Source organism: Paramisgurnus dabryanus, chromosome 21 (genome assembly GCF_030506205.2).
Source record: "Paramisgurnus dabryanus chromosome 21, PD_genome_1.1, whole genome shotgun sequence".
Taxonomy (NCBI): domain Eukaryota; kingdom Metazoa; phylum Chordata; class Actinopteri; order Cypriniformes; family Cobitidae; genus Paramisgurnus; species Paramisgurnus dabryanus.
Window position 1 is genome coordinate 27,467,887 of NC_133357.1, and position 12,244 is coordinate 27,480,130.

General features: G+C 35.3%; 1 protein-coding gene across 1 annotated transcript; it reads left to right on the forward strand.

Moving 5' to 3' along the window:
- Positions 1-2,623: 2,623 nt before the first annotated feature.
- tmem106c (transmembrane protein 106C) lies at positions 2,624-6,971 on the forward strand. Its single transcript, XM_065286471.1, has 8 exons — positions 2,624-2,770; positions 3,002-3,235; positions 3,449-3,512; positions 4,420-4,579; positions 4,943-5,083; positions 5,161-5,210; positions 5,446-5,499; positions 6,061-6,971. Exons 2-8 carry the CDS (start codon positions 3,025-3,027, stop codon positions 6,194-6,196), a joined length of 816 nt encoding a protein of 271 aa, XP_065142543.1. The 5' UTR covers positions 2,624-2,770; positions 3,002-3,024; the 3' UTR covers positions 6,197-6,971.
- The last annotated feature ends 5,273 nt before the right edge of the window (positions 6,972-12,244 follow it).

A 12,244-nucleotide genomic window follows, 5' to 3' on the forward strand; every position in this document is an offset into this window, starting at 1 on the left:
AATTAATCTTTCAAATGAACAACTTCACGTTTTTAATATGCATTATCATATTTCTGTCTCACATTTAATCAAGTATGCTGTAATGTATTTACTGTAAAGAGGGATGCATGACGGAAGAAATGTAGTGCACTTATTGTGAGATAGTGGTGTTACGTACTACATGTGTTTTCAATTAATCTTTCAAATGAACAACTTCACGTTTTTAATATGCATTATCATATTTCTGTTAGTGTAATTTTAGTTTACTGGAATTTTCTAAATATAAAAATTATATCTTTTTTGGGATAGGCCTATATAAGAATATTTGGTAACACTTTACAACAAGGTTCATTAGTTAACAGTAGTTAATGTATTAACCAACTTGAACAAACCATGAGCAATACATTTGTTACATCATTTATTCATCTTTGTTAATGTTAGTTAATAAAAATGTAAGCTTTAATTGTTTGTTCATGTTAGTTCAGAGTGCATTAACTAATGTTAACAAGATTTTAATAAAGTATTAGTAATTGTTGAAATTAATATTAACAAAGATGAATAAATGCTGTATACGTGCAGCTCATTATCAGTTCATGTTAACCAATGTAGCTAACTAATATTAACCAATGAACCCCACTGTAAATTGTTACCATATATTTATATCACAAAGTTAGGCTATATATTTTTCAGCATGGCACATTCAAGTACACAATGACACTAGACTAAAATTAAATGGGTTTAAATTTAATGTAATTTAGATTTCTAGACTAAAATCTTATGGCATTTAGATGAATAAAATTAGACAAAAAACTAAATCAATTCAGATGACTTAAATATGACTAAAACTAAATAAAATTTTAGTCAAAAGAAGACTATGACTATGTTTAATCTGTGTTTGTTCTGCCAGGTCAAAATTTTGAGGTGTTTGATTTCTTTTCTATATTAGGAAATAAAACCTCATAAATAAACTTTCTTAGTTTTCACTGCCCAGACCTACAATGTCTCTTTGTGTTGAGGACTAGTGCATCTTTGAGCCAACATTCAGTACGAGTAAAAATACTTGAGTACTTTTAAATTGGGTTACTTTACTACTTTTACTCAAGTCGTATTTAAATTGGTGACTTGTAACTTGTAGTGGAGTAATTTTTACAGTAAGGAATTTGTACTTTTACTCAAGTATGGCTTTCAGCTACTCTTTACACCTCTGGTGTTTGTCTGAAAAACGATGGACATATGCAACTCGGACATCTTGGGGGTGAGTAAATCATGGGTTTAATATCATTTTTGGCCGAACTATCCCTTTAATGTACATTGTGTTAGTCAATAAAACACTCACCCATGTGTGGGTCCAAGTATCTCAAACTGATTTTTTGTTGTAAATATTTTACCACAGATCCCCGAAGCTCAATGATATCTAAATAAAAAATATTTTCTTAAAAGCTTTCTTTCTGTATCAGACCAATTTTTTATATGATCACCTAAACTGATCAAAGCTTTCCTCCCTCTCTAATATGCATTACTCCACCTTCTCGCTTTATTAAAACAAAAACAAATCACATTTTGTTGACGTTCTGCCCTCACCCACATCTTTCAAAATAAACAACACTGTGCACTGTAAAAACAATACAGTAAGTTATTATTTTTTTCATAATTTAACTAGATTAAGGCTTTATTTATCAAGGAATTATATTGATTAAAAGCCATTATTTTAAAATGTAACTCCAAATTACTTAAAGTCACTCTGACAAAACATTTATAATAATAATAATAATAATAATAATAATAATAATGATTATTAATATTATTATTATTATTATTATTATTAGTAGTAGTAGTAGTAGTAGTAGTAGTAGTAGTATTGTTTTTATTATTATTATTATTATTATTATTATTATTAATAAAAGTATTATTGCAGTGATTTGTTCAGGAATTTATAACACAGAGTTTTGCCTATACGACTTTATCAAGTAAAAGGGGATAAAAGATAACATTACATTGCAAACAGATAATTAAAGTTGAACACTTTCTGAACATAACTTAAGAAATGAACATCAGTGTGTTTATAGATTTTTTCTAACTGGGCATGGGCAAGATTCCCGCTTCTGTTGAACCAACATATAGTATAATATACAGTACTGAACCATTTATATTGTACAATATAGATATATTCATATTAATTCCTTAAATATATATATACACACAAATCAGCTGCTAGTGAACAGACAAACTACTAAACTGAAAGAGAAGTTAATTTCCTCATAAAAATTTTATTATTGTTCAATAAATAAGAATGATTGATCTAGTCATAAGTGTTTAGATGTTTAAACAGTATTTATTACAGTAGTTAATGTAAATTATACATCGACAGCACTTATAAAGACATTTCAGAGAGTTGGAGTTGTAATAGTAGTAATGGAATACCCTTAAAGGTAAACTTCTATATCTTGCATTTGAAAGGTGCATATTTGTATCTTTATGATAATAATATGCACCTAATGTGAATAATAATGTCAAGTGGGTTTAATCACTCGCTAGAAATAATCATACTGGCTTGCCGTATCGAGAAATAAAGCATGCAGTTCACCTCCACAGCCGCAGGTGGCGGTAAAACCAACAGGACGATCAATGACCACAGAGCAGAGCAGTGAGAGGCATCAACACAAACACATGACAGATAGCATACAACACGACACACGAATGAGCTGAGTCAAACACACGAAACGACATACACACACAAACAAACAAACACACACAGGTGAACCAAACAGCAGCACCAGACTCACAGTTTAAGGTAAGCGATTCATCTCGACTTGTGAACTTTGTCTGACTTTTTATAAAAGTTACCACACTGGTTTTCTTACGCAGTTATTAAAGTTGCTGCGGTCAGATGTGTTGCGTGTGTTGAACTGTAGTAACCATGGATTTTTGTTTAAACTGTAGTAAAACCATGAGGTGTTTCTGTAGATTATCATGCCGGATATGTTTTTTAAACCGCATACGTGTTTGTTTTTCTCTTTCTCAGACTGGAGTTTGTGTACGCAGCTGATGGGTGCGTCTGTGTGCCGCTATGGCCGCTCTCTGTTGTCCGTCCTAAAGCTCGACAGGTCCAGACAGAAGGACACACTGATGGGCGGTGATGACTCTCTGGATGGGCTGGACAGACAAGAGGACATCGCCCAGTTCCCATATGTGGAGTTCACAGGCCGAGACAGCATCACCTGTCCTACCTGTCAGGGGTCTGGACGAATACCATCAGGTATCAATAAAGGATAATCCCAAAACAAGGATTAAAAAGGAACTGGATATCTTAATTTAGCAACTCAATGAATGAATTAGATGCAGACATTGTGAAAGACTTGTGTAACGTCTGGTGTGGTTTATTGTGTAATGTTGTAATCAGTCAGCACGCAATATCTGCTCGTTGTTAAGGAGATTTGATTCTGAATGAACAGAAGTGTTTCTTTCACAGGTCAAGTCAATGAGCTGGTTGCTCTCATTCCCTACAGCGATCAAAGGTTACAGCCTAGGAGAACGTAAGTAATCAAACACAACCTGTCTTAATGCTGATGTCCTCACCTGGTTTTAAGATACAGCCATCTTATTATTTATGGGGAAAATTAATTCTTAGATGTTTATTTTGATTCATCTACTCCCAGCAAACACAGAGCATTCCCCTAACACAGTGGTTTTCAAACTGGGGGCCGCGAGATGGGGCCAGGGGGGCCCCAGTTTTATGACATTTAATGAAATACATTAATTTATCATGAATTCTGTGTAATTAAACCTAAAAAAATAAGGCTACTAACCAAAAGCACTACTTTTTTGTGTAATTTAATGTTTTTTTTTAAATTAAAATGTTGTGTTTTAGAACAGTTTTTTGTCACAAATTTTCTTTGGGGGGCCGCAAAGGAATGCACCGTACACAAGGGGGGCCGCACGCTGATAAAGTTTGGGAACCACTGCCCTAACATCATGTTTTTGGTCCCCCTATTGTGTGTTTTTTTGGGGGGGTGGAAACATTCCCAAAACATTGCAGGGTGATTATTTTTTATAAGATATAAGGTTAAAATAATTTGAATAAGGTTGAAATAATAATAATAATAATTTGAAACAAGTTTCTCTATATATTTCACAATTTAGTTTATTTTATAAGTATAAAGTACTGAGAACTGCTAGAAATGACTGATACAGCAAATCAAAAATATTAAAATTGAAATGAAAGCATTTAATAATGATGAGAGAAAAAGGGCCTATGCCCTTTAGCAAGACCATTGACAAATCCCTACATGAATTTGCACTTAAAAACAACACTGTCATAAAATCTGTCAATGACAAAGACTGCTTCAGGCAGGCCTATAATAATAATAATATATTACCCAGATCTGCCTGTATTATATATCATAAGTTTTTGTAATAATGATTCTTCAATGCTGTTTACAGGAAGTGTTACGTGGTGCTGTCCGTAATTCTGTGTCTGTTGGCTTCGGCCTTGGTGGCTTTCTTCTTGTTTCCTCGTCCTGTGTTGGTCGTCGATGATGGCATTCGCTCCGTGACCGTGCACTTTGACCGAAACAACAGCAAAGTCCTGATCAACATGACGGTGATTTCCTTAGTGTCACTTATTGACGTTATCTTGAAAGTTAGTTTGTCAATTCTGTGCTATTGGTGTAACAGAGCAGATTTGCAAGATAATAACACTAGACCAAAACCATCATTCACACTGTGTAAATAGACAGACAAACAATTATCTCACGCCATTATATGATTTAGTCTTGCTCTGTCAGACCGGCTGTAATGTTTTAATAGAATAAATCAACCTGCTGTGTGCCTGACAAATCATTTTACACTTTAAATGTGTTGTGAGCTCCTTTGTGTTTAATGATATGAAATGAATACAGGATGGATATATTAATGTTAAGATGAGATGTTATGAGTCTGATGTGTCCTGTCTGTGATTTCCCAGAGCTCGCTGAACTTCACAAATTCAAACTTCTTCACCGTTTGGGTGGACAGTGTCAGCTGTCAGGTGCTCTATATGAAGACTGTCATTGGATCTCAACAGCTGGACAATATCATTCACATTCAGCCTCTCGGTCAGAGACAGGTACTTTACGGTCATCAATGCTGGATTTGATTCTTTAATGGAGATGTAAGCCTGGTTTAATGCGTCTTTAAATGCAGGTCAACTTCACAGTTAGCATGGAAATCGGTGGAAGTCTGTCCTATGTTTAGTGAGTATCATTGTGTTCCTCATACTGTTATATATACTTGAACTTGAAACTTGAATTGAACTTGAAATTCAGTTTTGCCGTGATTGACAGTGGATGCTTGGCTTTGTCTCACCATCATGTCAGTCATGAATTGACCACAACAAGGCTTGTTATCTAACCAGAATACAGCGGCCTTCAGATGCTTTTTAGGGCCATCGTATTGTTACATAAATTAATGATTTTGTTTTGTTCACAGCGCTTTTTGCACTATGGCAAGCATCAAGGTCCACAACATTGTGGTTTTCATGCAGTAAGTTTGATCTGTTAGTCACCTCTCATTTCATTTTCACTTCCTTTCTTGTGTCCTGTTGTACTAAGACACAGTAAAATGTTTAAATGAAGCGAAACCGGACAGATTTGAACATTTTAGGCTTAGTTCACACTGCAGGTCTTAATGCTCAGTTTGGATTTGTTGTTGTTCACATTATTATTTGAATGTGACTGCCATCAGTCCCCTGTGAACCGCATGCGCAGAAGAAGACTTGATGTCATCTTCTCACCTCCTCCAGTGCAGAATTATAACATCTGTTGTGTTTCAATGACGTAAAAGTCGGATGAAATGGCATTTCAGATTGAAGTTGCATCACAATACATTAGATATTTATTCAATTTAGGACCACATATAAAAGTGGCCTGGGTCTGATTTGAAAAAAAATTGATTTGTGCTGTTCAGACTGAAAATTTAATATGGTTCACATTAGAACCGGAATTTGGGCCACTGTCGCCTGCAGTGTGAACGTAGCCTTACCTTTGACTGAAAATGTCTCTCTCATTTCTCTCTCAATTTCTCTGTTTGTCCCATCTGTCACAGGACCTCAGTGAAAACCTCCTACATGGTGAGGGCGACACAGAACACACTTGAAGCTTACCGCTATATCGACTGTGGTGCAAACTCCACCATCCATCAGCCTTCGAGAATTATGTGGTCTAAACCTCACCTCCGTTGAAACCTCAGCCTTAGCGGTCTGCCTGTGATCTGAATTATGACATCATCGCCATGACCGGGTCAGAATCATGGAAATAGACCGCATGCGCTCAGTTCAAGATCTTTGAGGAAGCTTTTGTATCATTTTCTATTCTCAGTTAAGATGAGGAAACCAACACAAGCTTGTTTAAAACAAATTAAACTGGTTTATTTTTGCAGTCTGATAATTGTTTCAGGGATTGTCAGTCCACTTTCACAATACTTTAGGTTTGATTAGGGCCAATGTTAATACACTTCTTTGTTTTGGTTTGTGGTTGGTTTATTTTCTAAAGCTCAATGCTCAGGCATCAATACTTGAATCCATTAGAGAGAATGTACACAGACTGGGAATGTTTCATATGAAATCTAGATGGAGAAACATTGAGATGTAGAAAATGATTTCAGTCAAGTGATTATTACTGTATGTGATGTATTTGTTACAGCCTGTGGGTTATTTAAAGTATTGTTTTGGCTCTGTGATGCCATGAAAACTAAAATAACGGCTATTATCGAATTATTTAACCAGACTTGCTTCAGGATTTGTAGCTACTAATTTTAAGAAGTTTTTATTTAATGAAAACTGAGTTTGCTTACTGCGTTGAATCACAATCAGAAAGATCTGAAGTATATTATTAGTGGTTTGATGTTTGTTCAGATTATTTTTATGTCAATGGAAAGCTGTTAATAAGAAGTTTAATGCAATTTTGTTTGGAATAAAGTTTGAAGAAAAAATTAAATAAACATTTAGTCATCTGTAATAGTTGTTTTATCATGTTTTCTCTATATTTTCGCTTATTTTCTATCTCCGTGGTTTTTAATGCTAACTCTATGGCACACCTGCAAATACAAAATCAACACACATCCAGGAAAATGTTTTTCAAACTGGTCCAATGATGCCATGTTTCACTTAAAGTCCCGGTTTCACAGGCAAGCCAAGCCCCCCTAACCTAATAATGTTTATTTTAGATTTCAGACATTTAAATACACAAAAGTGCACACATGGATGTATGTGGAAGCAGCAATAAAAATTTAATCAAATAAGATAATAATAAATAAATATTATTTTCAAATAATAATAATTTGCCGACGTGTGTTATTCATATCAGACAAACACAGTGGAAGTATAAAGTTTACTCTATTGTTATAAAGGTTATAATGATACCTGTTTGAAAGGCGGAGCTGCGGCACGTGTCAAGCAGCTACATAACAGAGCAAGCCCAGAGACGAACGTGCTCTTAAACAGGAAATAATATATGGAATAATTTGTGCATCTTTGAATAACTGTAAGAATACATTTCCTTTAAATGTCATTTTTGTCATATAAAGTTTTAAGAGATAATAATGTTTTATCCACTTTTATTGCTTATTTAAACTTGCGGTTAACAGCGTGTTTGGTGCATTTACCACAGAGTTTATTTCAGTAATATTGCTGTTTTTCCGGTAAATATAATACAATTTACATGTCAGTCCTGCTTCCTCTGTTTATTCATTTCATTATGCTGTTATGTTAAGTTATATGTGGATATTTATTGATGTATAAGACGTTCATTGGCTTTATATGAATACTCTTATCTATTATTCAAATCATACGCTGAATATGTAGTGGCAAAAAGCCTTAGCTTGAATCTTCATAAGAAAAATACTCGGGAGACAAAGGTTCCAGGTGCCAAACAAAAATTACTTTATTCGCTCGAGCCAACAAAGTGAGACAATCCACACCCCTCAAAGAGGTGCTCAAAGATCATCTGCCCTCCCAAAATCTGACTCAATTTGTATACAGTAAAATCAAACACTTCTTATCTGAGATGACGTATACTCTTCTAATTGGCCTCGGCCTGCCATAATTAACTTACTTGTTGGATGTAGCAAAAGTGCAGCTAAATCCTTCCTCATATCTAAATTGATTTATTCTGCTTATTGGTTCTCATGGCCTTGGCCTAGCTTGCACAGATTATTATTAAAGCAACACCAAAGAGTTTGTTTTTTTTTACCTTAAAATAACGTTTCCAAAAAAGTTTCAGTGGTTCATTCACTCAAAACAGGGTGAATGGCACTTTCACATTCGCTTTAACAGCCCTCTACCGGCCAAAACCGCACTAAAGAAGTTTCCAACCGTCGGGTAGTGGTCCTGTAGTTCGAGTGAAAACTACAAAAACTTGCTTTAAGGCAGACCTACAATCCAATCAGAGCCAGCTATGCTGCAGTATTTACGACAGTGCTAATGAACAATTACGCGTCTAACCTGTAGGGGGAGCAAAGAGCAAAAACTCTTTAGTGTTGCTTTAATATAGCAATGTACAGCTGGACTTCTCCTCAAATCGACGTACTCTGTTAATTATGAAACTGAGAAAACAAAAGTTAACTAATCTAAAATGACGTCCTCTTGTTTATCGGTTATTTCGACCTTTTCTCATAATAATCGTGGTGAGAAAAATCGTGGCATAGTCGCAGGATCGCACCTGGGCTCTATTAAATATGAAACAAAAGTTAACTGAGAAAACTAAAGTTTAACTGGGTGTCTTATAGCCTTGTGTAGAAACAACAGGCCTTAGGCCTAATATAATTTTAATACAGTGTATGATCAGTATAATACCCAACAAAAACTACAATAAATAATGTGTGCATCTTTAAATAACTATAAGAATACAGTTCCTTTAAAAATAATTTTTGTCAAAGTTTTGAGAAATAATAATGTTGTGAGGATATTTATTGCCATATAAGACGTTTATTGCCGTTGAATACTCTCGTCTATAATATAGTAATCACATAGTAGGAAATACATAATGGGTTATACTGTAAAGTTACCCTGCTACGCTGTTTAAAGGACAAGTTCGGTATTTTACACTTAAAACAGATTGTTTATGATGAAATAGAACGGTTTTGATTGAAATTTGTATGATGCTGGCCCGAGAATTTTTGGGTGTTTATTGTATAACCTTCCACCTCTACAATGGCTGCATAGGTGCACTGGAAGAATCCTTTTTAAAATGCATTAAACTTTCGTTTACAAAGACGTGAAACTCACCGAGTGGTCAGGGGTGTTCACTGATATGCTCACACAAAAATCGCTGCAAACAATGCTTTCCAACAGCTGTTTTAGCATTCGTTGTTAACTTCTGGACCTATTTTTCCAAACGCCTCACACCCGTATATTCTTCCGCTTAGAGCTTGAATAATAGACACTCCAGGCCAGTAGGTGGGGATAATCCGCCTTTGCCAGTTGCAAGAATACAAACAACGTTCCCGGCACGGAGTAATACCGTACCTCACAGCACATCTAATACAAGTCAATGGAGTTGGACAAAAACTATGATAAAACAGCTGTTGGAAAGCATCTTTTGCAGCGATTTTTGTGTGAGCATATCAGTGAACACCCCTGACCACTCGGTGAGTTTCACGTCTTTGTAAACGAAAGTTTAATGCATTTTAGGAAGGATTGTTCCAGTGCACCTATTCAGCCATTGTAGAGGTGGGGGCTGATACAACAAACACCCCAAAATTCTCGGGCCACCATCATATGTCCAAATTTCAGTCAAAACCATTCTATTTGACCATAAACAATCTGAAAACAGGGCTTTAAGTGTAAAATACCGAACAGTTGCCTATGGAGTGTTTTATGGAGCGCTGCATTTAAAAATCTGTCGTTCTAAAGCGAGATTTCAGTGTGCATTATTCATTGATGGTATAAAGTTAAGCCCCCACAACAATTTCACATGCCCCCTCAGTCATTTCATCCTGCAGCCGGGCCTGCCAAAGTCTATTTTTATATTGCTGAAAACACCTACTTTAGTGGCCCTTTAAGATGTTTTAGCAAACTGCCTTGGAGAAAGATGTTACTGGTGTGTATTTTGAGACTGGCATATTTTAAAGAGCCCCATTACATTGCTAAAACAACGTTATTTTGTCTATTTCCACGTGGTTTATGGTTAAAAACACATTATTTTCCACATACCGTACATTATTGTTGCTCCTCTATGCCCTGCTTCCCTGAAACGCGTTTATTTTGTTGTGATTTGCCTGAATACCTCTGATATCAGCTGGAAATGTAATGCTCCTTACCATGTTTTGAAGATTAGCTCACAATGCAACACTGACCAGAGTTAATAAAGTCTTATCAATACGAGCTGAATCTGATTCAGAAAATGCAGATGAACAAGCTGATCAATCAACTTTCCAGTGCAGCTTGCAGAACGTAAGCGAGGGGTAAGTTACTAAACCTTAAATCATGTCTGCATTTGTGATTGTAGAAATGACAAACCACAAACCATTGCAGAGCACTGCACAAAACTTGTATTTAAATCATGGTTTAGTCTGTAGTTAATTATTTAAAGAGTAAACCAACTTTTTTTAGTTAATGATCTGTAAGAATGGGGGTTTATTAGTGTTGTTCATTGATTTGTAGGGGTGACCCCGAATAGTCGAAGATTCGATGCATCGATAGGAGAAGCCTGATTCGACTACCAATCTCATAGTCGAATCGTCGCAGATGTGTTATGAAATAAGGATCATTCAATTTTGGCCGTATATGGATGCACACATTATCTGATTTCACATATAACAGCTTTCTCACAATATATTAATATACTGCATATTATGATAATGCTGCAAATAATATGTGAAGTAGCAGCTTTCAATAAATATTTTTAAAATGCGTTAATAAATCCAACAACCCCTGTGACCGGGCTACACGGAGGTTTCTTCGTTAATAAACCATTGCCTCTTTGTTTCTACATTTAAAAGACAAAGCTGGCAAATTAAACTATGACTTTCGTTCTTTTCATAATTTCTATATTTTATTTTATTTATAAATCACTTTGGGTTATCTGAGTTAACTATTTGGCTTGTGTTTTGTTTCCGTGCACTTGAGGCATTTTGCATATTTGTTCTGCACTTTGCTACTTCTGACCTTATTTTATTAAAAAAAATTATTTATTATAAACGTAAATTCCGATCTAATTTAAGTATGTAAATTTTGGATAGCTTAAAAATAACGAAATAGCTTTCGTTGTATCGATGTTGCGCTATTGCGTGCTGGCCATGCTTGCGCATGTAATTTAGCCGAACGGGCTAGGTGCTCTGCGTCTCATATTTAGGAGTTCATCAAACTAAACATTAAAAAACGGATGTTTTTCGACGAGTATAAGTTTTTAAAATGTATTTAAAACAGAGTGGTTATATTGTCTATCTTAAAGTTAAACTACAAAACAGGTAAGCCGTTTTTTTTTTTTCGGTGATGAAACGGAAATCTGCACCGAACCTATTTCTGCCTGACACGAATGTCTTTCTTGTGATTTAATATTATGGTCAGTCGGTGTTCACTTTCAAATGATAGCAAAGAGATTCCTGAAATAAATAATATCATCCGGTCTTTCTGTATCTAAAGTTAATACAGAGATGATCAAAGCAAGCAAGCAGGTATAGGGAATGTGGAGTTGACGTCACGCCGTGTGGCATTATGAGTAATCCGCCATATTTGCAGGATCGCGTCCTATCCCGCTGTATTTGAGTTAATGTGTTGGAGGTTGTTTTTGGATTTTCTGTCAAGATTTTAATAAACTTCGATATGTTTGGTCAGTACTGCTCGATCAAGAACTGCCACAGCAGGTCACACGATCGTTCAGGGAGGAAACTGAACAACGGAATACGTTTTTCAGCTTTTATTCGGGGGGAGCCGGTGGAGGAGCTGACGAAAATACGCCGGATCGCGTGGTTTGCCTGCCGCAATCAGGAGAAAAACTTTTAGTTTTCAAAAAAAATCCCTGCATCAGCGAGAGTGTGTTTGCTGCATTTTCAGTCATTCAGTAATTTGTGATTAATAAAAGCAGAACCACTTAAATTGTCTTGTTTTTATACTAACACTGTCAAACTAACTTGTAAATGTAAATTATAACGTTATTCATTTCTGATCAACCTAACCACATATGAGTTATAAAAAATAAATCTTTAGACAATTTTGACGATTATAACAAATATTTTTTATTAAATGCAACTGCTCAAACCCACTGCTTGTGACTCTTTGAAATAACATAAC